Source organism: Saccoglossus kowalevskii, chromosome 18 (assembly GCF_978046115.1).
Source record: "Saccoglossus kowalevskii chromosome 18, keSacKowa6.1, whole genome shotgun sequence".
In the NCBI taxonomy this organism is placed as follows: Eukaryota; Metazoa; Hemichordata; class Enteropneusta; family Harrimaniidae; genus Saccoglossus; species Saccoglossus kowalevskii.
The window spans coordinates 30,194,033-30,221,014 of record NC_140658.1 but is presented as its reverse complement, the minus strand read 5'-3'; the positions used below and the strand labels follow the sequence as shown (position 1 = coordinate 30,221,014).

At 37.1% G+C, this 26,982-nt stretch overlaps 2 protein-coding genes across 2 annotated transcripts in view; one reads left to right on the top strand and one right to left on the bottom strand.

The window, feature by feature from the left end:
- Window positions 1-18,375: 18,375 nt before the first annotated feature.
- Window positions 18,376-22,264, top strand: LOC100370039 (ATP synthase subunit C lysine N-methyltransferase-like). Its single transcript, XM_002741860.3, has 3 exons — window positions 18,376-18,671; window positions 20,163-20,351; window positions 21,586-22,264. The coding sequence occupies exons 1-3, from the start codon at window positions 18,408-18,410 to the stop codon at window positions 21,745-21,747; spliced, it is 615 nt and encodes a 204-aa protein (XP_002741906.3). The 5' UTR covers window positions 18,376-18,407; the 3' UTR covers window positions 21,748-22,264.
- A 1,569-nt stretch (window positions 22,265-23,833) lies between these two features.
- LOC100370185 (transmembrane 9 superfamily member 2-like) overlaps window positions 23,834-26,982 on the bottom strand; it is an 88,871-nt gene continuing 85,722 nt past the window's right edge. Inside the window, exons 16-17 of the mRNA XM_085493215.1 lie at window positions 26,836-26,967; window positions 23,834-25,844 (exon numbers count right to left, since the gene is read on the bottom strand). Of these exons, the coding sequence (XP_085349341.1) occupies window positions 25,744-25,844; window positions 26,836-26,967 (233 nt within the window). The 3' untranslated portion in view covers window positions 23,834-25,743. The remainder of the gene's footprint in view (window positions 25,845-26,835; window positions 26,968-26,982) is intronic.

The following is a 26,982-nucleotide window of genomic DNA, read 5'->3' as shown; positions in this document are numbered from 1 at the left end:
AGACTAAAATGTAAAAGCATCGGGTGACGCCAAAAAAATTACAAATACACCATATTTACTACTAACTTATTATAAATATTATCTATATTCAATATTAAAATGTATTAGATATGAACAAATATAATAATATATTATCAACCAGCTCCAGACAAACCTGATATAATGGAAATATACGTAATGAAATATGTGATAATGGGATTCCCGGCAGCCTGAGAAGTTTGAAGTTTCACTCATAAAATAAGTTTCAACTTTTACCACACAAACAGGTAGCCTTGTGACTTTTAATAAATACCTGAATCTGGTTATAATAAGCTTTCAAAATGTAAGAATTTTAAATCTAAAATTATTATTTTTAAAATATTTAAATGTGGATATTTTACCAGTCTCTTGAAATAAAGTCAGCTATATCAATCATGTCTATATTGAGACTGGACATATACTATATGCAACCGAGAGGTACAGCTCAGCTAACTTTACATTATCGTAGTCACGTGATCACACGTACTCGTTGGCTGCAGATACACGTTCATACGTGGCATCAGCCTGCCAAGTGTCCAGCAAATTCTGATAGTTCACCATTGAGGGCGCCTTACTGCTCTGGTGAATTTTGAATCGCGATCGGTACATTTTAAAAGTCTTCGAATATAGTATTCATGGCTGTGGTTCGGACACAATCTCCAGTTTGGGGGTATGATAGCATGGTATGGAATGTATCTAGGACACAGGATGATAGTCATAACATACGGCTCTGGAGTAGAAACATGAGTTCTGTAATGGTTTAATCAAGTAGGTTTTAGTTGGTTTTCTAGAGTAGCATGGTGTCTGTTCCCTGCCATAAATGACACAATCAACACGTAGATAAGGATACTTTGTCGAGTACTTCATGACATCACATTGCAGATTAGTACCATGTTTTAGGAAAGCAACACGTAGATAAGGATACTTTGTCGAGTACTTCATGACATCATATTGCAGATTAGTACCATGTTTTAGGAGATCGTTCCAAAAACATTTAAAATTGCCAGGCATTTCACATGTGCAGCATTCGTAATATCTATCAAATTTCAGATAAAGTTTTTCTCTGGCGGCGGCGTTTAAAATCAACTCGATATGTAGTGACATCCATTTAAATATAATACTTTTCAAATTCGGTTGCAAATTAAAAAGGACATCTTTCATTGAGAAAACCTGTAAAAACGTCACACATTTGTCTTGACATATATTCAAATACAGAGCGTACACAAATGCATCAAGAACCCATGTTCTTAACCACAGAAACTCTGCGCCGTGCAATTGTCTCTATGATATTACCCGGGGTGACGTGCAATATTCCACTGTGTACAAATTTCTTTAGTGTCCGCAAGGCGATGACGGTAGGGAAACCTTTCATCACAATTTCGTTATTCGTTGTTTCCAGGTAATTCCCGGAAAACATAACTTCGAAATATTCAAAGTGTTTTGTTAGGATATCAAATGATCCGCCATAACGGCATACTATCAGGAATATTTTGTGAACAAAAATTGATGGCAATGCTTGAAAAAGAATCCTACACTATACGCATGTAAAAAACAATCTGAAACTTTCTGACCTCCTGAAAAAAAATCAAGACACAACAGGACAAAAAATAACGTTTTTAAAGAATGATTTTTATTGATCCTTTCCCTCAACAATTTTATCAACTATGTTGTTTAACATTTCTTTCACAATGACTTTCTGTTGTATTTCTGTATAAACTGTCTCTAACAATGCATTTATTATCGATGGGGGTGGTGGATTGACGAACATCTCACCGACTGAGGGCAGTATTGCATTAGCTAGCTCACAAAATACATAACAGATGTATTATTCTGTGTTAAAATATTTCAGGTGTGATCCCGATAGGAGTAAACATGAAAACAATATTGGAATACGAAACTGCATACGAAGAAAGCCTATGTCGATACAGCACTAAAATTTATCCGTAATTAGATTATTCACTAGTCACGGTGTGATGGTGCTGTTTCGGGTTCTTTGTTGAACCCTTCATCGGTAGAAACAGTACTTGACCGAATCGCTCGATTTATTTAGCTTCCAGAATGTTCGATGTTATTACTTTCATTATACAATTCAGTTAAAATGGAAAGTAATTCTTCGTCGTTTGGTGTGTCGTTTTTCACGAGTTTGTCAGTACGTAGAGTAGAACTTGTAAGTTTATCTTTTCAAGTTAGTATTTCTACGAAATGCAATAAAGGGAAGAGTAACTGATCATTCCGAATTAAGTCCCAGTTTTTTAATAGGGCTCTTTTGAACTTAGATCCTTGTATATAAAAGATAAATGTAGATGTGAATATTGTTTGCCCATCATTATTAGACATTGATTCATGTAAATGTTCATTAATTGAAGAGTATCTTTTCGATATCATTATCACGCATTTTTTCAATAAATAGAAATCGTTTAGATACATGTTCGAGCGTGACATGTAGGGTGAAAAGAATTACGTTTCAAATATTGAAACGTTTCCGTTGTCTTGGTGTGCGTTTTCACGTCTAATTTATTCAGATCATGGAAGCGTTGTCCTTTATATAGGTCCAGGTACGTGACTTGTGTATTAGAGTATTCAAATGTGAGCCGGTATTTGTTTTGAAGCATATTAGCTTCCTGAACAAATTTGTGTAATTCAGGTACGGTACCTTTGAATAACATGAAGTTGTAAAATTCGATTTTCCAGGTGGAATGTAATGTCAGCCATCTCATGTGAAGATGGTGATCCCATGCTAACTCCACATGTATGGGTATAATATTCATTATAAAACTCGAATGTGTTTCTTTTCAGAATGATTTTAAGGAGTTTAATTATATATTCCAAATTAGTGGCATTGTGATTGTAATTCGATTGCATTGCATTGCTGGGATCGCTTCTTCGTGAACAGCATTAGTATAGATTGATACGACATTCATGGTCACTAGGACTTTATTTTTCGATTTTGTTAATAAAATCAGTAGTATCTTTAACAATTGGAATTAAAAGTGATCAATCAATTCTGATATTTTCTCTGTCGGACCAGAGCAACCACAGACTGATTACCGACGAATGTACTGCCCTCTGGTGGTAGTTTGTGTACTTTGAGCAGTAAATACCACCGGGGCGTTCTAACTTTGTAGTTAAATTGGTCTGTATATTTATACGTGTCGTAATCAATTAATTGCAGATTGTACATTTCTGTAACGAGCTCATGGACCAAATTAGTTGTAACTATGGTATCGTTACCACGAATTTTAGTATAGCATTGCCCGTTGTTTAGTTGACGAAGGCTTTCATATATATATAGTCAGTTGTATTCATGATTGCAATACCACGACCTTTGTCGAATGGTTTTACTACAATTGTGTTATCATGATGTAGTCTATTTATTGCTGGTGCTTTCGGCAGAATTCATGTTTTGTTTGGGTTTATTGGTAGTGATTTTGGATATCTCAACTTTGGTTGCCTCAATGCAATTTTCGAGGCTACTGTTATGCGAGTCTGGTGGGTTCCATGTTGATTTCATTTTGAAAGGATGTTGTTGAGATTGTTTATTGCGCATTAAATATTTGATATGCATTCATAGGTTGGCTTAAGTGGGGTTGGTATAAATTTGAATCCGTTGCCAAGGGCAATGACCTTTGTTGGGGTTAGAATTGTACTCAAAAAATTCCGAATAAAATTTGAGACCAACTGAGCTTGAGCATTGTATTTCTTTATTCGTTTGCATCTTGCAATGTGTTTCTTATGTGTCTATTGCGTTTTGTGATATTGATTGTATGGACAGAGTTCATAGTATTAACGGTAGTTCTCTTTTGGGAGGATGTGATGGCCCTGAAAAGAGCCGTTTGGTTTGTGTGCCTAAGCACTGGTTTATTTAAGATTTCCTGCCCTTTCGGGTCCTGCACTCTTTTACTCGATTGTCTGAGGACTTGCATTAGTTTTTTCAACAGCCAGAGCCTGATATTCTTCTCCAGCCAGGCATTTGACATCTGCAAACGCGTCCTTCTCCTCCTTTACCAGAATGGTCTGAATTTATTTTCAGGTGGGTCGGTAAATAAATGTCAAGTAGTTTAGTGTACTGTTTAGAAGCCTGGTTTGGAAGACCGTGGTTTGGAAGAGAGGAGACATCCAGGAGGTGGACTGATAGAAAAATCTTTCATGATGTTAAAGAGCGCTATTATACAAGTCATCTACTTTACTTAAAATACTGGGAAAAAATAATAAAAACAACTGTTGAGGGGAAAAAAATTAGAGACAAGTTCTGCTGGAAATAAATCCAAATCAGATAGGGGAGATTAGGCTTCATTTCAATCTTCCTTGCCCCCCCCCCTCCCCCCAGGATATCCAATGTTGTGCCCCTATTCGACGTAGAAAGTATTATTCTCCATCTTAATAAATACAGAAGTTATTTTTCAGTTCAAAATAGCAAATAGACTCTGCGCTATGTTAGCGTTAGTTTGTCTTGACCTTCATCCCCCATTTTCCTTTTGTCCACGTGTTTCTAAAATTATGTTATATTCCTGCTAAGGCAAAAACAACACCTTGCTCACAATATCGATTCAATGGTGTCATAGATATACTATGGTAGGTACTAACGTTAGTACCTTCCATGTATATACTAACAAGTTAGAGTGTAGACAGACCTCGGGCCTAATGTAATTGTGTATCCTAGACTTTCAAAACGTCGATGGGAAACGCGAGAACTTTAGTCCCGAGAGACTGTCCCCGTCTGCAGGTTTCTAGTTGATATGAATAATCCATAGTTGGTGCTGACATCACGAAATAAATTATATTAACATAATGTATGCAAATTTGTTCTAAATGGCCGACCTCCTGAATGTGTTGGTAGTGGTTGTTCACGTTATGAACACTAAAAATACATAAACTCCAACCAAAATAACAAAGAAAAGTATTAAATCGTCTAGAACCAAGGAAACAATGTGCATTGTTTGTGGCAGGCAAATAGAAAATATAAAAAACCGGAGGAGAGTTTCGTGGGATCAACAGTATTACGACATGCGAAGAATTCGAATTTGTTGTGGCAGAGACGATCGATCTACATCTTGCCAGTTCGTATGTGTGCAGAAAATGTGGACTGCGAGCGTCTACTCTGCATAAAAAGAGTTATTATTATTAATATTCCAAACCAGCGTACATCAAACTCCCTTTGTTCTAATTACGCCAACGCCAATAATAATTAATACAAAATAGTCATTACAATCTGTGTGAATTGTTCTTTCCTCTTGGAATATTTGAATTTTGATAAGTTGATTTGTGAATTACCCTAAGCCGTCTTCCGCATATATGAATCAAATTAAATCGGGCATCGCAGTTAGCAGATCTGACGTTATATAGTGGATGTGTTATACACGACATAATTTATAGTATTAAACACGTCATCAGATTATTCACATCTTACATCATGTTAATACAGTGCTATATTTAAAAGTCATGAATTCGGTGCAATAATAAGGTATTCGATGCGCTATACTAAGAATAATAAATTCGTCATTTTATGACGGAACTAATTACTGAGATTAACGAAAATAAATTTAAAATGTACATAAGTGTATAACATAATGAATTTATCAGCCATGCGGCGATTGAAGGGCTGGTCGTATTAAAGGATTGGTAAAGTTCGAATAGCGCCGTTAGTGTTACTGGCGTACAACCACTCTCGAACCATTTGTTCCTTTGATTTGTACTCCGTATAAAGGCAATATTTTGGTGGTTCGTCTAAAATAATCGTTTGTGGCTCTTGCGGTTCAGAGGGTTCCACATCTGGCTTATTAAAAAGTTCTTCAGATGGTTGCGCAAGTGGTTCTGGTTCAATAATTGTATCAGGGACAACTACAGGAGGAGGTGTTGGCGATTTTTTCTTTTTTCCCTTTTTATCTTTCTTCCCTCCCTTTTTGTCATTACCCTTTTTTCCCTTAGCACTTTTTGCCGATTTCGGTTTCCCTTTTTTCTTCTCTTCAAAAGTGACCTTCTTGCCTTTTCCCGACGATCGACCGCTTTTGATTGACCGTTTTCCGACACTTGTGGTTTCAGATCCATCAACTCCCGACTTGGTATCGTCTTCCTTAACAGTGCCACCAGCGTCACCTATAGGCGCATCACAAGTTGCTTTATCACCGACAACAATCCCCTCGCTTTGTTGATTGGCCATCAGTAATGGTTCAGATGAACTGTTTTGCACAACGCTGGTTTTAATATCAACGATAGTTTCGCTCGACTGATTTTCTGAAGAATCATTGTTGATAGGTTCTTTAATCTGTTCTTCCGTTAAATTTGATTCACGGTTATTTGGGGTTTGTTGTCCATCAGTCTCCAGTCCAATAGTATCTCCATTTTTAGCCTCGCTAACGGTATCACCATTTGCACACTTATTAGAGTCCCATGTACCGGCAGCTTTTTCATTTTCGGTAAATTCCCGTGGTTGCTCGGTAACAAACTCAATATTTTCACCGTTAAGCTCGATTTTCTCTATACTAGTATGTAATTCACTTATTGATTCCTCTTGCATGTCATCATCAGTTTGGTCACGTGGTATCACACTTTTTTTCGCTTTTTCTTCAAGTTGTTTTCTTTTCAATTTCTTCTTCCTGGCAACGATCCTTGGATCCAGGATTCCGTTTATTATGTACTCCGCAAAATTAGTTGTGTTATCGTCGTCCCATTGCTGTAACAACTCGCCGTCCAATGATTTACTCGAGCCTGTGTTGTCCGTCGATAAATCATGATATCCCCAACTTTGACCGTCCGTACTCAACTCCGACATTGACGACAACTGAACATCATCCGATTTACACGCATTGTTTATGGTGTAGTTGCGTTTCGCTGTCACGACCGCTTTATCGAAGAAGCTTTTCCCCAGCTCAAACTGGAACTGCGACTCAAAGTCCTGTATTTCCGGAATGAACGACCCGTTCGACGACATGCTTGTGCGGCTACGCTGTAAAATTGTCGTGGCAACGTCCGACCGCTCTAAGTATTTCTGCTTAATGGTGTTCCGCTTCATGGCTGACATGTTACGAATCTCGACACCTGGGGTGGGATTCACATCAATTGACTGATAAAATTGAAGCTGTTGGTGTGAATCGATAAATCAAGTCTGTCTATGATTAGACTTTCCGATCGATCGCTGTTCAGTGAAAAGGTAAAACGATTATTCTTAAGGCTTAAATCGTACTCCAATCTAAGCCCAACTTAATTGGCACTGTCCCTGCTTATAAATTCTCACAACCAACTTGACCAGCGTTCTTGGCTTGTTACAGGCTAATAACCACTGGACGCAATAATACTACATATAATACTCCACTACTTGAACAACGTTGCCCCGGTACGAGGTCGATCGCAGTGAATACAGTTTTTGTCGATACTCTGGTATCCCTGGAGTAGGACAATATAACATTGTTTATAACAACTCACCGACGGGGCGCTTCTCATCGCCCAATAGAAGACGAATAATTTAAATAACCGAACACATCCTGTGATAAAGACATAGTTTCGTCGAAGACGATGTTTATAATCCAAGGAAGGCCACTGTGGTCCTTACAGGTCACGCACGATTCGACGATCTGTTGACAACGAGCGCTGTTCAACGGTGTGTTGGCAGCTCGCTAACAAAACGTGTGACGCACAGACGCTTAGTGTGGCCCTCTGGGCGGTGTCAGTTCTCAATGATTCCTGCAATTAAAAGATATTGACTATTGTTAGCGCCCATTGAGCTCCAAATACTCGTTATTCCATTTACACTAAGACTACAATCGATATTTTCACTTTGAAGAACTACGCAAATATATACTGCGTATATCAGTTCGAATTGAAGAACTGTTTGAAGACGTATGTATGTCAAGTCGATCAGAGAATTATTCGATTCCCTCCAGGCTTCACATTGACCAATCTGTTTATTGTATTAATATATTATCCACCGAGATTGTTTCGATCTTGTTAGTAACCGTGAATTGATTGGCACTGTGGTTGGAAACCAACACTATTATCCATGCGTACCTGTCAGTGCGACCATGTCTGCCGGTGTACTATTTTATCTGGGTCATGTGACAACATATCACATTTACTTTAAAGATATCAAAATAGGGCAGTCATGTGTAGGCAGTGCACTATTACAAGAAAAGAAAACACAAACACGCGGTTAATAAATCACCTCGGTAAAGTTTACTGATTTAGTCAGAGTAAACAATAATAAAAACTGTGTGCCGTTCTAGTACGGTATCAAGACATATACTGCAGTCTGCAGTCTAAAATAACGGACACAACAACAGTGTTTGTAAAACCCGAAACAGTTGAGAACGTGCATGGTTCTATTGCATTGTAATAATAATAATACATACTATACAATGCGTTGACAACTTTTAACAATTCCGTCGGGGACACAGAAAAGAAGGACGCTGGGTCAAATGGGCGGTGGGCGTTATGAAGACGCTTTACAAAGACATAGCTGTAAATTGGATGATCTTATATGTATTTGTCATGACTACGGAGATTTCAGTTGAATTCAGCAAACTTAACGAGTCGAGGGGTCACTCATCGTAATAGACGTGCTTTATGGGACTAAACCTGGGTCCTGGCTACTGTAGTCATGTGAATATTGACACTCAATGACAGCCTGCCCAGTAACTAAAGTGGAGACTTACTGATAATAAATTATAACGTAACCACGACAAGAAATATTCTGTTTTATTATCTGCAGTCCGTGACAATATACTCTGTATTCACACTAACAGTTTCAGTATATTAATGCTAGTATTTATCTGGGTATCGTGCTAACTAACTGGAGAGTAGTGACCGTGACATAAAGAAATAATATCACATGTGTGCATATCGACCCCCTTAAATGACGATATAACTTGAGTGCACATTCATTAGTACTATATCGACATACCACCAATGAAATTGTGATGCGTAGAAAACACAACGCTATATGCATGCGATTAACATTAGGGCGCTTACATTCGCCGTTTTTGTTTTTTGTTTGTTTGTTGTTGTTTTTTTATTGGTATGAATTTGGGGGTTAAAGGACGGTAGTCGTCGCGCTGCGCATGTGCGACAACTTTGGCAACTACGTGATTCACGCTATTTAGTTCTTGACATTATACAGCGATGAAGTCCTTTAAGTCCACAATGCCGTCTGCCTGTGGTTATTATTTGCATGGATTAATTTAGTTGTAGCCGTTGGGTGAATGTTAATACCGATTCTATAAAACACAAAGTTGTGTGTAAATCTGTTTACTTCGTTGAAACAGGAAGCTGTTCGTTCCAGTTGTGATTTAGTCCCGTAGCAATCTTAACGTTGGGTCAAGGGCAGTATCAGTATTTTTGATATGATAGTATGAGACAATATTGTGTGAAAACAGAAATTAAAGTAATATTTCCATAACTGATTGGTTCGCATCAGGGGTATTCAACTGCAAATTGTGGCAACCCGATAATAATAAATGTATATTATTTTATTTTGTAAAATTGCTACATAGTTATTAATTTGGACACAACATATTTTTTATTAATCATTTTAACATTACATATCTTTGTTTTCACGTGTTACCAAACTTGTTATAGGTATGATGCGACATTTTTACAAGAGAAACCAATTTGTAATTGTCTCTATTGTCAGGCCCATATTTCGTGTTTTGGTCGGTCAGCATAAATTTGAGTCTGTTCATAACAGGGTAAATAATCTTTAGTTGTAGAATGCTATGCAATCATATGATGGTAGCCGAAGGATTCAACTTGAAGTACTATTTGCGCCTGTGGAATTGTAATTTCACGATAACAATGCCGTATAATACAAAACATACGACTCTCCTGTAGAGGCCCACTTTTACAAGAAGAGCACATATACCGCTATCTATTACTACTGTTCATTTTATTATAGTAAGTGTATTGTTCTTGCTTAAATATCGACTCTTTTACCAGTTTATTGCATTCAATCATTTGTCTATTAAAAATAATAAAATTATCAACTTTTTACGACCGCCTTTTATCTCAACCTAACTGATTATTACTGTTACCTTGGCAACTCAATGTGACCAATGACAACGTGTCTTGTGGCACTTGCCGAAATATGTATAATTGTAATAATGAACGATTTATTGGACTCATTTTATGTACATTATTATGAGTTTTATGAAACAGAGTGAACTAGAAACGTCGTGATTGGCTATACGTAATCACGTGACTGCGATGCATTGTGAGAAAAAATGTGTTATTTTGAATGACAGAATGCAGAACACATGGCAATAACGTAACACAATAATATGGAATGGTCATTTTTTAGTTTTTGTTTGTAAAACTGTCATTCATGACGCAAAGAGCGTGGTAAACACTTTCAACTAAAAGGCCCGTCGAATACATTGTGCCTTTGAGCGGCGCCTTCGGCGTATTCGTTTGCCGTGACACATTTACGTCACCGAAGCGGTTCGTTGCTAGACAGTGCGACTTACATGTAAGGTGTATTCAGCAAAACATCGCTGAAGTTGGCTATTGTTTGTCGTCGCGCCACGCTTGCGCGAGATATATGGGTCTCATTGTATAAACAAAGATGGGATGGCGACTTTCGCTGTTGCGCAGATCAATGAGTATAAACTGAGACGATACCAAGCTTTAATTAAGTATTTTTTAGGTGATTGGAATGTTTCGAAGGAGTCACCTGCGGTAATTAGTGCAAGTCGCGCCCAGGTCAAACCTCATACTTGTGGGAAAATCAATTTTTATCAACACAAATGTCGCACATGCGCAGCGCGACGACTTCCGCCCTTTAACACGAATTCTATAATGACATGAGAAAATAAATACAACTTTAATGTCATTAATTTACATGTATATTCTCATAAAACGTAAATACATGCAAATTTCAGTAAGCTGAACATAAATCTTCCATATACAGATATTTGTACTCATCGTACCAGACTGTCCAAAGATTGTTACATCATTGTCACGTATGCATGCGCTAACACAAGTGCAGCGTCAACTTCTACTTTTGTTTTGAATAACATGGCCTCTTGTCAATGTCATGCTTTGTCTACCACAAAGATAACAGTAATAATCACAGATGATTCCTGTATAATGACGTGCTTGACTTGGCTATCTAATCGTTTAGTCAATTACTCTGGGTTCTAGAATATTATTAGTGTAAATATTATTGATTTTATGGATGATTATATTCAGATTCCAGATCTCAAAAATATTAAATAATTCCTACTTGCCATTGATTTGCGTTTACGATTCCAGATCCTGTCCCTTGTCGTGTAGAGGAATATATGTTCATCTTGGAGCATGCACACCAAAGCACTTAGAAATGCCGTGGCCTTGGCAACCGTTCCTGGCAACAGACCAAATAAACTTGACTGTCCCATATTTTGATGAGCTCCTTCAAACCCTACTGTGCCTTGGTTGCAATGCTGATTGTAACCTCCGTCACTAACGTAAATTACCAACCAAAAAATGTACAGTAAACATTCTACCTTAACTAATGATGATAACGTATGACCTCTGACCTTTATAGACAGTTTGATGACAGGGTGTCGAAATTTATGAGTTACCTACAATGTTCCATATTACTAATACATCGATTATTTAAAAATATATATATATTGATTGATCGGCCAAGGTATATACCGTGAGTTGTTTTTGTGAAATTGTACGTTTTATGGCTTCAAGATTGGGAATTTGGGCTGTATGTTGCGAAGAAACTCCATCAGTAAACAGTGTTCTCCCCTCCCACCTATCGTCCGCCTGCACGGTGTTGTTCCGTTCGGATATTCCTCCTTGACAATTCAAGATGCTCCCACCGGAGGTGTGTTCCATTCTTTTCGTTGAACAAAAAAAAGCGAGATTCAAGGACCGATGCCGGATGTTCGCTTAAGATTGAATGCTATTCAATATTAAATATAGATGGAGAAAATTACGGGATCACCGAAGTCGGTTCGTGGGAAATCGATGACAAAATCAATTGAATATAGCATATTCTGTTTGCTTTAGGTAATGTTATGGTTAAGATATATTTAATTGTAGTCGGTGATATAATATGCATTGTCTAACTACTAGTATCCATTTGTTCAGTTTTAGAAGATTGAAAAAAATGACTTTATTTTTAGTGGCTTTTTCAAGACGAATTGTTTTTTCATTGTGGTACATGGTACCGCTACTGAAACCTTATTTTATGCATATTATTAAAAAACAGACCTGACAGTCAATTAAAAAACACTGTAGACAACTAAATACTGAAATGATTAATTATATGTGCGCGAATGTCAGAAAACGTACGTAGGAATGTGCGCCTGCTACAATGACGTCATTTTGTCATTGCATGATGGGATGGTTGGGGAGGGGGCTACCCTTTGCCCTACCAAAATCCGCCATTGTGATTTGAATTCAGAAATTGCAATGATCTTCACCCTTGTCTGAAGGCATAATGTATATTAGTATGCCAGACGAATGGATTGGAATGGATGAGTTTATACTGAGTACTGAGTTTCTGAGTTGCTTCTGACAGGCGATTATGTGATGATGATGTCTGGTCTCCAAAACGTTATAGTTTCGTGTATTATCGCCATAGTTCTACCACGGGAAAACGATCGTACAAACTTAGACTGCAATCTATTATAAGTACATGGTTCAAATGATAAAACACGTCTAAAAATAAATTAAATAAAGATTTCGATAAAGCATCTTGCTTGTTAAACACGGGAATCATTGATCAAATGTGCCACCGTGTTAGCACGAGTGATTGCTGGTCAAGTGATCCGTTCCGTCGTCTCGCGGTATATCGGAATGCAGACTGGAACACAGGGTCGATGAATACGGAGAAAGCATGTAGTCTGCGTTATTTACTTCACAAGGGGTGAACACCGTATTGAATTCCATCACGACTGCGTAACTGAGTAAACCAAATGAAAATGACCCTGGATGACCCATGACGTCAATGGTAATGGATTACCATGTGAACTGGTGGATGTTTCGGTAGTTTCGTTTTACTTCAATGCGCCTGAATTCTCGACCCGACAAATTATCGCCACTTATCCGTCTGTTTACAGGTATGAAGATGATCGGATTGCGAACAATTAATTTATATAATACGACACTTGTTACTATGACAATGGCCACCTACGAGTTTCAGTTAACCACTTACGTTGAAAGTAGAGATAACTACGAAAAGTGACACGCCTATTTACTGTACACAGTCCCTTTCATTACATGTGTTAAGTCGTACCGTTTTAATTTCACTCAACTCAAGAAATATGTTTGTCAGACTATGGAAATAAAGAATACACGAATACTTTTATTTAATTCTATAACTTACTCTGTAACCATAATCTGTAACCATAGCAATGTTTCTATTTTCATAGTTTGCTGAACAAGAATTTACAAAAAAAGATGATAAGTTTTATTCACGATCTGAGTCGCCCGGATGTCACTTCATCATATATATTATACTAGTATATATTACTGCAATGTTGGTTGCCTAGCAGGATAAGTCGTGTAACATACATTTTCACCGCCTGGCCAGAAAACTGTACTTTGGGATAGTTGTTGAGATTCTACTGAACAGTGCAACAAGATTACCCCCTATATGTGCAACATGTAAACATTCGGTTGCTCAGGATTACTTCGAAGTTGAGTTTGTGCTGGTTCCTCGACTTTAGGCTTTTCGCCGGCTCTTCGACAGGCGTTCCGCAGCAGCTCGCTCAGAGCCCATAGAAATACATGTTACAGTGATGCGCGCCTTAGCAACGTAGAACGTTCTGTGACTTAGCTCCGCCCCGATGATAGAACCAACAAACTCGCACACTTTATCGACGAAACGCCACTGTGAAGTCAATGTGACGTGGTTGGTGTATGTAAGGACATTGGAATAGACAACTCTAATTTGTTGTGTAGTTTTTTGGCATTTTCAATTTAGTAAATGATTAAAATTCTAATTGGAGGAAAACCACGAGATGAAAACGACGCTTTGAACGACGTACCTTACAACCGATACGTCACATAATCTCATTGTCACTAGAGGGCGCGATATATAGAAACGGATGTATTACAGCGATACGTCGATCATCATGTCACAATAAGTTAATGACCAAGGCAGCCGAAAAATTCAAGATATTTCGTTCTTTGCTCACCTTTAAAAATTGAAGAATTGTAGGAATCACGCCAGCCAATAACTGGACGCACAGATATATTTTTCGAATTTTTCTTTCTCAAAGATTTACGAGCATCATTTTTGCGGCCATTTTGTGGTGAAATGTTAATACATGTATGGTAATGCTATACATAAACGAACACAAAATCATTTCTTACTACATGGATATATATATATATATATATATATATATATATATACAGTACATGTGTTTAATTACTTATATAAGATTTGTTTAAACATAAAATAATTATTAATACATCAGGGTAGACAATCATGCAAGAAAAATGTATCACGTGTTCCGAGCAAAAATGTCCAAAGAGTATTTGGGAAATAACCCATCACCTTTTGCCAAAGCCCAAAAAAGTATTATATTTATTCCAGCTTAATTCTCTTTCAAGTGAAATGACAATCGGTCTACTGTTTTGTTACTATTATACACCTTAGTGCCAGCATATCTCAATAAAACTCAACGCCTTTATAGCTTGATCTGAGGAGGAGACAACGCACAAATGCTCTAGTTCAAGGTCTATATCCTTCACAATTTGAACAACGTATTGTTTAATGTGACCACAAACAATTCTCGAGTACTTTGTTGTCCGCGACTACGTTGACCATGCTTCGATTAAACCGGCAATTAAACCGCGAAGCAGCCCCACCGATGACACCGGACTTATACACGACACAGCCGTTTATTCACATGCGCGTAACACGGCGGGCTTCAAGTCACGATTTCTCATTTTATTAAAGATTAAACTGACAGGTTTATAAACTATGGGCGCTTTACAGAGACACCTTATAACAACCTTTTATATCGATTTTCCTGGTATCCGGTAGTGAAGAGACGTGCTGTTAACGGACGGTAAAACCGTAGTCCCTCTATATGGATAGAGTGACTGTGGTAAAACCTATTTTTTTCGCTTATTTGTGACGTAATTTAGAAAATGTGAAAGTGTTACCAAATTTACATATTCCAAGGAATTCAAATCGACTAACAAATATGTATCGAAGTTCTATGAACAATTTGTCCAATCATAAACGTTACTAGACTATTTATACACCGTCCATGGTTCACCTCACGGCGTCTTTGACGCTCCACCTTTCTGGTCTGTTTGCAACGCAGGTTTACGATCAGGGCACACGTGTTGTTCTGATGTCTGACCTATATGTTCCCGATGCTAAACAAACCTGGCCCAGCGACTATGTTAAGCCCAGCTACGTCCGTGTCGCGGTATCACTTTGGCGGTAAGGTCTAGCACTGGGTTAGTTACCTAATTACATACCAGTAGCACCAATCACGGTGACGGCGCTACGACCTTCAAAGATCCGGCGACCGAGTGACGCCGTCTGCCATGTACGACACGTGTGACCCATCGTTATACGCATAACCATTGACAACTGTTTAGTTCGGATGATAATGTGCATTTGACTTACCCTGTATAAAACCAATGGAGGAATCAACGACCGGCACTGCGGGCCATTTGACGGCTATACATACTATTGTTTTGTACTTTGCTCCATGTACAAACAAAAAACTTTATACACAGGTAACCACGGACGACCACAACGGGACAAAGGCCGTACACATTACGTGTTCGCTCAATAACACTCCCAATAGACGTCAGGACAAGAGTAGAAAGTACTGGTGGATGGCGGTAAATTAAGCGTTTATGTGATACGGCATGACACAGGACTGTGACCGTCACCAGTTTAATGGGTCACGGTCGACCATGATTTTTACGGTACATTATTTGTTATAGTGTGAATACTTAAAAACTGTTGATGGAAGCTCAGTGAAAGGCGTATACATATCCTACTAAATTCTCGAAAGTGCGCTTTATCGTAGACCACGTGCATTTTTAATTTTAATGAAATATCATGTTATTCTGTAAAGAATTTCTTCGTTGACATAGCATCATACTGGTATCAATTGACATAGTGGTGATAAAGCATCAGTAGTTTCCATCGGGGAGGGGGGTAACATGAGAAATAGGCCAAATTGGAAGAAATTAAGAAAAAAACTACCACAGAACCGTGAATTTTGATAGATTTGATTTATCCAACAAGAGATGGGACGGGTGGATTAATATGAACTTCCCAATCTCCAGTACAACACTGCATTATATCAGTCTTCTGAGTACGGGCAACTTGACGTGGATTGAACTAAAAGTGTAATATGGAGCTTTACTATTGACTTTTAAATAATGCTAAGCATAGGCCTCTTATACATAATGCTAAGAAGCTTGAACGTATTCACTCAGCCCGAGGCGGTCGTCTTAGACAACCCAAATCATTATATGAAATGGCGTTGTATGTGTGGTATACCTGTAGTGGGCGATGTAACAAGGATACTTTGATTTTGAAAATTATTCCACTCGCTGCTGTCCTTGTCCAAATATTTGTATACTGTTTGATCTATTCACTTCAAAGTAGACGCGGACTCATTTCAACAATCTACATCTGAGTGGTGTACTAGACAAAATAGAACTTAGTTGTCAAAAATAGTTGTCCCGAACAATGATGTTGTCCTTATTGGAGTTTGTTTCTATTTAACAGTGCCTTTTTTCACATACCAACCGCCCACTACACCGAGTATTAACTCTATAATTGGAGATAAAATAAACTTTTTTTGTGTAACTCCGTAACTCGAGGCGGCGAAACGAAAAAGATCTAGACCCTCTGAAACGCTATTCCCTGCATTGTGAGGGACAAATTTTGCTGACAAACATAGCACAAATGGTTTCACCTTGATTTGGGGGGCATGCAGCGACCCCCCTCCCAAAAATTTTTTTCGGGGGTCCACCGCCCCGTCCCGGTGCCGTCTCCACTGGTACTTTATGTCAAAGTACAATGTACTTCTATATTTACGTTCGCCTACCTGAATATGTATCTTCTGACAGACCATTCTTAGACTTTTCCCCGTACATCCGACATATCTTGGAGATCATCAAATTCATTTTCGCTGAAAAAAAAATCTTGGGTGTTTTAGAATTTATTTTCACAGATTTTTGACTGTTAAATATTTAATATGGGGAAAAGGTACATTCTCTGAATTGTATTTTCACTGAATCATCCATCCAGCGAAAATGAAGTATTTTCTGCAATAGCCTATCAAAAAGAAAAGACTATCTTTTACCCCTGCGCTGGACTAGTATTTCCCATGTAAAACACGACGTGCGAGGGCGCACTTAAATCAGACCAGTGTGTGAGCGAAATAGATCAATGGACGACGAATCTAGAGAACTCAACTGGGAACATGAAAACTGACTGTTTTCCGGATACTCACACCTAAAACGATGTACGCAATATTGTAAGTGAAAAACTATTTTGGTTTGGGGCCTTCGAGATTACTCTCTAAACTTGTTACAAGTGCGCCCGCATCGATGGTAGGGTACGATACAAATACTTGTACACTGGTTCGTGGAAAGAATGCAGCACTTACATTTTAGCACAATGCAAAGGCCGTACACACCTTCCGGTCTGACGGCACGGTGTCAAATCACACACGAATATTGAAATGATAACAAGGCAGTAAACTAATTTCCAAATCAACACGATAAGTTTCCAGCAACCGCAATGTAGCATTAAGTCTGTTGGTTTCAATTGAATTCATTTGTAACATTTATTGACATGATAATAAGAAAATCACGCTGGCACTAGGTCCAACATTACCAATATATACGATGTAATGTAGTACGATTTTTTTATTATCAGTGGGACTGATATAATGCGACGTACCGTAACATGGGGCGATTTTTGTGTAGATTGTGGGAAGATTGTGAATGTGTTATCGCGGAAGAATGCTTTTGCGAAACGTTAATTGTTTTCAAAACCAGGCTCAGAGACTGGTCAGCCGGGGAATCTGATTTCGCAAAAGTATGACCCCACCAACACCACCAAGCAAAACACAAAAACAAAACAGGGTGGGAGTGCATGCATTGGTTGTTTATTTACAATTACAAAATACAATAAATTTTATAATAAACAAAATAAAATTTCATGAATATTTGTGTGTAATAAAAAATGTACAATAATCATTAATTAGTAAATATTGTGTCTGTTTAAACTATGTATTTTTTTTTGGCACATAACACAATTGATTGCCCCCTCCCAGGCAATGGGAAAAAGGCATGCCCCCAATTCAATTTCAAAATAGTTTGGCCCCCTGTGTTTCCCCCGGCACCCCAAGCCGGAAAAGAATGACCAGTCCCTTAGTCTGCTTTTCAAAGATGGCTGCCTCCATGTTATGAATCGTGTTAATATGGATTCGGAACAAAACATCAGCGAGGATGCTAGGAGCAAGGGAAAGCTCGGATTGATATTGGTTGGCGTATCAGGAGCACTCGTTGCTGGTCTTTATGCTATCGCAACCCCATTTGTGTTGCCGGCTTTACGGAAAGTCTGTCTTCCGTACGTACCGGCCACTACAAAACAAATAGAAAACGTAATGAAAGCTATTCGAGGTAGAAAAGGAAATCTCATTGATATTGGAAGTGGTGATGGTAGAATTGTGAGTAAACCGCGTTTTTTATATTTCCCAAATAACTTCACAGTGGACATAGATTGTTGACCGTAGCAGCGGATTGGATCACTTCCGGTTTGGCATTTGAAGCAACTTGAGTACGTTTACTCGTGGAGCCTGGAGGTAAAAAAGAGGCTCCATGTTTTAATACCGGATTTTTGCCAAAACCAACCTCACAAACAAATGCAGAATCAAAATAGGATTTATAGCATTATACAGTAACATATCCTAGAATCTATTCAATGTTTCACTTGACTATATGGCAATGGGAGTAATCTCTCATCACATTCTGTTATTGAACATAGATTTGATTGGTTGAATGATTATTTCTTCAATATATAAAACATCAAAATGAATCAAAACTAAATTTCCCAGTTTGGCAACTGCTGGGTAACGCGTCTTCCTAAAAAAATGTAATTTTATGTAGCTGTATAGTTGACCTGAGGCACAAATGAACACGTCTCTGATTACGTTCGTTTTTCAAAATGTGAATATTTTATAACTAAACTTTAGTAAAGCATAACCCTGTTCTCTAAGGTCTATGAGTAAAGTAAGATGTCAATGTACGGTTTTCTATTGTATCAGTGACATGTCAGCATAACTATGGTACTAGTAGTTGTATGAATCTCTGCATTAGTAGTGTCATATTGAGCACACTGATTGGTAATGACACACTACTTACATAGGAGCATGGTTGACTACCTTTGAACGAAACTTGAAACTTTACAACAAAAACAATGTCACAGATTTGACGAAACAAAAACTAAATAATTCAATTAGACAATATTACATCAACAAATGAAATATAGACAACAAAAGGGAAAGTGCCAAATTACGCACATACAGGACATTCAAAAACTCCTTGGAACAAGAAGAATACATAAAAGTGATGAACAACCCACAACATGTCAAAACAATAGCTCAATTTAGATTAAGTTGCCATAAACTTGCCATCGAAAAAGGTCGTTATACAAAACCAAAAACACCAGTGGAAGACGGGTTATGCCCCCATTGTAACGAAGTTGAAAATGAGGAACATCATTTAATACATTTTACACAAAACAAAGAGACACAATGTTTCACACTATCAACAGTGTAAATGCGAATTTCTTGAATTTGGATAAAGAAAAACAATCAATCAAATCAATCAAAAGATAAAGACATTATTATAGCCCTTTATGCATACTTGAATAAATGAACAAACAAAAGAATACACTCAATCACACTTACTTTACTTTTTATTTACTCAACTTTAGCTTACTTACTTTTTTTAGTTATTCATTATTAACTTTATTACATTTTAAACACCAAATTAGAAATGTAAAATTTTCTACACCGTTGTAATAAAGCTGTTATCTATCTTATCTATCTATCTACCGAGAGGCATTAGTGGAGTTGCATATATGTATTCTATGTATTCTATATCTACACTAATATATTACAGTGAACTATTGAAGAAATTACTAATGTTTTTCACAGGTGTTGGCTGCAGCACAGAACGGATTCAAATCGGTTGGCGTCGAGTTAAATCCCTGGTTAGTATGGTATTCCAGAATAATGGCAAGAAATCTAAAACTGTCAAAACAAGCTCAGTTTTACCGTCAAGACTTGTGGAAAATGAACACTTCAGAGTTTGATAATGTTGTTATTTTTGGAGTTTCACAGATGGTGAGTAGACGTTACAAAGTTACTTGTGAAACAATACAAGAGATGATAATTCAGGTTTTTTACAATTGAACGATGGTTTACTAGTAATCCCATACAAATACACAAAAATGATCATCAGTTTGAAACTGACAATACATTTGAATTGTTACTGGTAATCGCAAGATGTTCTAGTTTAGTTGTGTTTAGCACACATCCAAAGCAGGTCTTCAAATAGTGAAGAACAATTCAATTGTCAATGTCATGTTTTTAGTGACTTTGTCGAACAATGAAAAACATTATGTTTAAATATTGGGATAGTAATTAGCATTTTATCTACAGATGTGCATGAATTGGCTAAATTTGAATGAAATTGGTCAAGGCATACCCCAGAAACTGTTAATGACATGCACAAATGTAGATTTTTGGGACAAATAATGGCTGTCGGTTGAAGGTCAACAAAATGAAACAAAGCGAAATACTACGGTAGTACTTTTTTAAACTCAATCACGAAAAAAAAAGTACATAAAGAACCAACTATGACTGATATCAATGTCAAGTTTGAATGAAATCGGTCAAGGCATGTCCAAGAAATTGTTGGCGACATGTTTGAATTTTGTGAATTTTTTTGTTTTTGACGAAAACAAAAAATAACTGAACACAACATTTAACTCTTTATATCTTGCCTTTGTGCCCATTTTAACCCCAAATCTGTACAATTATAAAAACAAAATGGCCACCAGTCTGCAATTTTGAATCAAATCACGAAAAATAATGACGTGCATCAGTAACCCACTATGATTGATGTCAATGCTAAGATTGAATGAAATCTGTCAAGGCATGTCCTAGAAACGGTTGGGGACATGTCCAAATGTTACTTGGGACAAAAATGGCCGCCAGTCAGTCAAAAGTCAACCAAATCAAAAATAAATTGATGTGCAAATGTCTCCTATTATTACTTGTCTTTGTACTAGCTTTGAAGAAAATCTGTCCCAAGCCTCTCTGAGAAATGACGACAGATACACAGAACTCAAAACACAAGTCCCCATTTCGGACTATATCAGACGGGGATTGAAAATTGATAGAATTTTATGTTGTCCAGATAATCAGTTGACATGAGATTCGCACAACTCGTGACAGATTTTGATTCATGACTTAGTATACTTCAGACATGTATGTTTCAAGAGTTCACCAAATGCAGAATACAAATGTGTACCATATAACAGTTTTACTATAAAGTTTACTTACATTTTTTCAGATGTCTGATTTAGAGGATAAGTTATCCAAAGAACTCCATCCACATAGCAGGATAGTTGCTTGTCGGTTTCCATTTCCAACATGGAATGCAGTGGATATCATTGGAGAAGGCGTTGACACTGTATGGATCTATGATTATAAATGTGACCAGCACAGAAAGTAGTTGACACCAGCTGGTTGTATTTCGGAAATAGATAGATCCAAAATTGTGACCTGTCAATAGCTCTGCGCTGGAACCAAATTCCTTGGCTGCACTAAAATTACCTAGAAGTCAGTTTGTTGTGGAGAAACATTTTGTCCGAAATTCGTGGCATTTAACTGCAGGATGCACTGGTTGGCAAGAATCCGAGATGATCAAATCTGAATGAAGTTTGTTGTTGTTTAAAGTGCCTGTGCAATGCCCACCCACACGCTTCCCATTTTAGATCTGTGCCCCACTGAAATGGGCAATTATTGATTTTTTTGCTGAAAATGATTACTCGTATCCAAGTAAATTTAAGATATTTCCCGTGATGTAGCCACGCCCACCTATCATGAAACGGTCGACTGTTTCCGGATTTCCGACTCTCGCCGAAAGTGCGCCACCAATTGCAAAAATATGAGACTGTACTGTACTTTTATATCACTGTGTCATTCAATGTACAACTGTACTTTTAAACGATATACATTTTTTAATCGGCGTTTCTTTTGTCTATTTTATTTTATTTTTGAGAGAGCGAATTTTTAGAAGTTGTTTTCACAACAAACTTTTATGATGGTTAAAACGTTGTGTTGTGGGCGGTTGCAGTAATGCGTATAGTCATAGTGTAAGTATTTACACGTTTCCAATCGATCCGAAGGTGCGAAATCGGTGGACGAAAGCCGTGAAAATAACGAAAAAAGGTTGGGGTGGACTTCTTCCTAACAGCGTCATATGCAGTGTCCACTTCACCTCAGATTCTTTTTTTTTGAAAACTGTCCTTGTCCATGACAAAACAACTAGGTTTTAACGAGAAACGCCGACAATACAAAACGTTTTCGAAAAAATAGATTCCGGACCAGCCCATGATCACTGAGACGGATTTCAGAAGGAAGAGAGACGTTGAGTATGTGTTTCAAATGATTTGATTTTTTTGCGATCCACATTATCGCTTTATAGAGACCACCCGTGTTATGTAAAAGGTAGCAGTAATTTTGATAATGACACGAAAACGAAGCGTCGGACAAACAGGAAATTACGCAGCCCTTAGGCTGTCTTCATTTTAGCAGGCTAAAAATGTTGCCTTTACTTGCAGCTTGATCGGCGTAATTATTTACGGAATAGGAATCCGAGCTTGAGCTGTCAATGTATTTTTTTAATATGATGTCATAATCATGAAAATCACGCTAAATCCACTCTGAATTTGTCTGTATGTGAGTCGCTCTCAATTAAACGCCGCCATTCACGCACTTGTCCCCCTCATGACCGGATGCGTTCACCCATTACAACGCGGCAGTCATTTATTTAGTAACTGTATTTTGTCGTTTTTTTTTAAAAATTATTTCTCTATTTTATAAATCAATAGTATCTCGTAACCTGCTAAATAACAAGACGATTCAGCCGTCAAATTTGATTTTGTCCAATGCTGGAGTCCAGCGACAGTGTACAAACGTGCTCCGGTGACGGTGACGACCACTGTGACTAGCTACACCAGACCGGACATATTTCGCATCTGACTCAACCCCATGCAACAAACTTGGTACTATGTGTTCATTATGGTCCATTCTTCCTCGACGAACAAGTACATAAGTGGTAATTTAGTTAAAGACGAGAAAACAGCACAAGAAATTTGCCTTATTTACACGTATCGGCAATGCTAGCTGCCCAGCGACTTCCCCTTCTGATGTCACAAGGGGAATTTCTGTATGCAAATGAGAAGCTAATGAGGAGCCTCGTTTTAAAATACACAAAAATAAAGTTTCCGTAGACTGAGTTTAAAACACATTTTTTCACTTAAAAAATTTATTTATGCTTAGAAACATAAAAATTAATAATATTTATGTATCAATGGATAATTTTAGGCGTGAAAATAGCAGCCATTTCACAGGCACTTTAATATATATTTACAAATGCATATGACCTAGTTAAATTGGTGGGTGGGCATGTATGTGTATCTGGTTCCATTGTTATCTTGAGACCACCCACTACCACTGTAGTCTGGTACATATCAGCAGACCTAATAACTATTTTGTCCAAAATTTAAATGTTTTACAACAAATGAAGTATACACTGACCTGTATGAATATTTAATACCGAGTAACATAATTAAACTGTACTGGAAGTGTCACCAAAAAATGAAGTATACATTGATCCAAATATTGATAGTATTATAATTATTAAAGATACATTCAAAATTGTATATAGCGAAAGACGGGTTTGGAAGTGCTACTGTCACTCAGTAAATTTTGTGTTAGCAATAAATTATACATGTCTCATAGAACCAATATTGGACCATGATGACCGGTATTTTGTCAAGACACAGATAATAGTAACATGATTCAGATGTCATTCAAGTACATTAAAATGGAGCAGAACTGTAACACTAATGAGGCACAAATATTCTTGGTCCTGGATCAAATTCAGCCATTTAAATGGTCAAAGACTTGTAATAAGTACACTGTTATAAGTAATGCAACCAAAAAATATGACTTTCTTATAAACATAAATGGAATACAGTAATATGATTAAAAGCAATAACTGTTTGGTTGTGTACTTGTCTGAGAATACAGTAAATTTCTCAAAATTTGTTATCAAAATTTCACAGATGAAAGCTGTGAATCCTTTTCACCAGTCCATGTTGTAGAAATGCTTATTCTCTAGGGGGAGTAACTTGAAGAATTTGTGAATTGAAAGTGGTATTCAAACTGATTCAATCATTGCTGTACACACATATACACAATAAGTAGATTAATAGGAAGTTCAGGCCAAATTCAAATTTATATGTATCATCTTCTTGTTTTCATTATTCATGCTAGTATAATACCAGTGTTTAAAACAAATCTTGAAATTTTGCTCAGTAACAATGAATGAAAAAAAAAATACATTTACAGCTTGATAATATTTTCCATTCTATACAAAAGTTTTCTCCCAGAATGCATTGCAGTGTATAATTAGACTTTGGTGTACACAAACAAATTGGGAATCACATGAATTATTTATCAACCATGTTCCCTGAATCCTTGAATAATACACAACACATTTTAATAAATCATATAATGAAATATACATCATATTATGTATATTATGCGATTATCATCATGAGAATACCAAAAAATATCCATGAAGGCAGTACGGCGATTGTATTGATGCGATCCTTCTACTGCCTGAGTACATACTTTGTAGCATTATTATTAAATATCTTTTTTTGTATGGACTAGTGCGTAGCGGAGTTCCATGCGATCCGTCTACTGCTTGAGTACATACTTTGTAGCATTATTATTATATATCTTTTTTTGTATCGACTGGTGCGTAGCGGAGTTCCATGCGATCCGTCTACTGCCCGAGTACATACTTTGTGGTATTCTTTTCCTGTTTTATTAGTACAAATTTGTCAAGAGATAGCCAGCCCAAAAAAATGTTTTGCGCTATAGCGTGCCATGTCAATGCAGAGTTCACCTCAAATAAGGAAACATTTGACTGAGTGCAGATACATTTTGAAAGGAATACAGATAACGCTTTTTACAAAATGATAAATTCTATTGTTTTTTGTGGTGATAATAGAATATATCAATTTAAAAAAATGATGAATTCTACTGTTTTTTCGTGATAGATAATAGAATATACACATGTATTCACAATTTGTTATCTTCAAAAAAAACTTGATTGAATAGTGTCTGTTCTAAAAGTATGGATGCTGAAGAAGAAAAGAGTTTTTTATGAAGAATAACAGAATATATACAAGTACCTATGAAAAATATAATAACTATAAAAAAAGTTAATAAATATGAGAATACATGTAATAGGCAATGGCAAAAAGCTTTTTCACTCCACTCAGAATTATTCAAGTTCACAGACACATAATGTACTATAACCAATTCTTTACGGTGTTATTTGTCCTAATAAACATTTGTCTGTGTCATGTGACATGACTGCTCCATGTTTATAACATGGTTCAGGAACGCATTTTACTACCATCCTCCCTTAAGCTAAAAGTTTTTCTTCTTCTTCAGCTGGTTGGTGATGTTTGAAGTTTTCAGCAGTGAGATTAACTTCTTCAGCCTCTTGCTCAATTGTTTCTAAAACTAGAAAATAAATTATCAATTAATGAAGAAAGTATCACTAACATTGACATAAATAACTGAACTTGACACCAGAGATTCTAGATCTCCAATATTAGAGAAGGAAACCAAATACAGTAAAGGGCTTAATTATTCACTGGGTTATAATTTTGCTTATTTCGCTGACTGGAAAATGCGCTAAATTAAAACCCAGTGAATATGTAAAATTGAGCATGGAACACATTGTCTAAATGATAAAACTGTGAATTTAAAACCCACTGAATATGCCTGAAATGGTAAATCAGCGAAATTTAAACCCAGTGAAAATTAGTCATTTTACAATATTATATACATGTATTAATATACATCTGTCACCGATACTCCAGCTGTACTGTCTTCATGCATACTTTGAGGTATTCTCGTAATAACCTTATAGATATAGCACAATAAGAATGTTTTTGTTTTTTATATATATTTTTGTTTGGTGCCAGGCGACAGTTTCGGACATTGAATGTCACTGTTGTCTCTCCTGACTTTTTTTTGTATGTGCAAATTGCAAGTGCTAGTGCTGACACATAGTGCATTTTTGGACCTTAACCAAGGTTCTCCCAAAGTCAAATTTGTTAGTGAATGAATCTCGGCCAGTGGAATTGGCCTACCCAGGGTAGGGGTTGACCCCTTTGATGTTCAGCCTGAGGTAGGATTTGATCTACCGATCATGAGTCTGATGCGACAACCACTATGCTACCAGTGACCGGTGTAAATAAGAATGTTTGTGAATATTGCAGCAGTAAATGAACCGATAGAGTCGTACTAATTAACACGAGAACATGCACAAGGTACGCATGTCATTAACCCCCCCCTTTAGTCCCAACGCATGTCTGCCCTTCTTCCCAGCAGTAACATTACATGTTCGATCATGTAGAACATGTGTATGCTTGATCTATATCATGTAAACTTGCTTTCGAGAAGGATGGTAATCGATCAATGATTCACAGTTGAAAACATGACTTACTTTCAACGTTAGCTTCCACATCCTTTAATTCTTTTGCTACAACTCGATTGAGAGGTTTTTGATAATATTCCGTGGCATATGGCATGTATAGCTTTCTAACAAATACTAGAGCAGCTATGAAGCCAATAGAACCTGTCAAATTGAAAC

Bases quoted from the DNA above. Each gene is read 5' to 3' on its own strand.
- LOC100370039 (XM_002741860.3), top strand. From the start codon at position 18,408: ATGAATCGTGTTAATATGGATTCGGAACAAAACATCAGCGAGGATGCT. The intron at 18,672-20,162 runs GTGAGTAAACCG...TGTTTTTCACAG, and splicing joins GAAGTGGTGATGGTAGAATT to GTGTTGGCTGCAGCACAGAA. The intron at 20,352-21,585 runs GTGAGTAGACGT...ACATTTTTTCAG, and splicing joins TTTTTGGAGTTTCACAGATG to ATGTCTGATTTAGAGGATAA.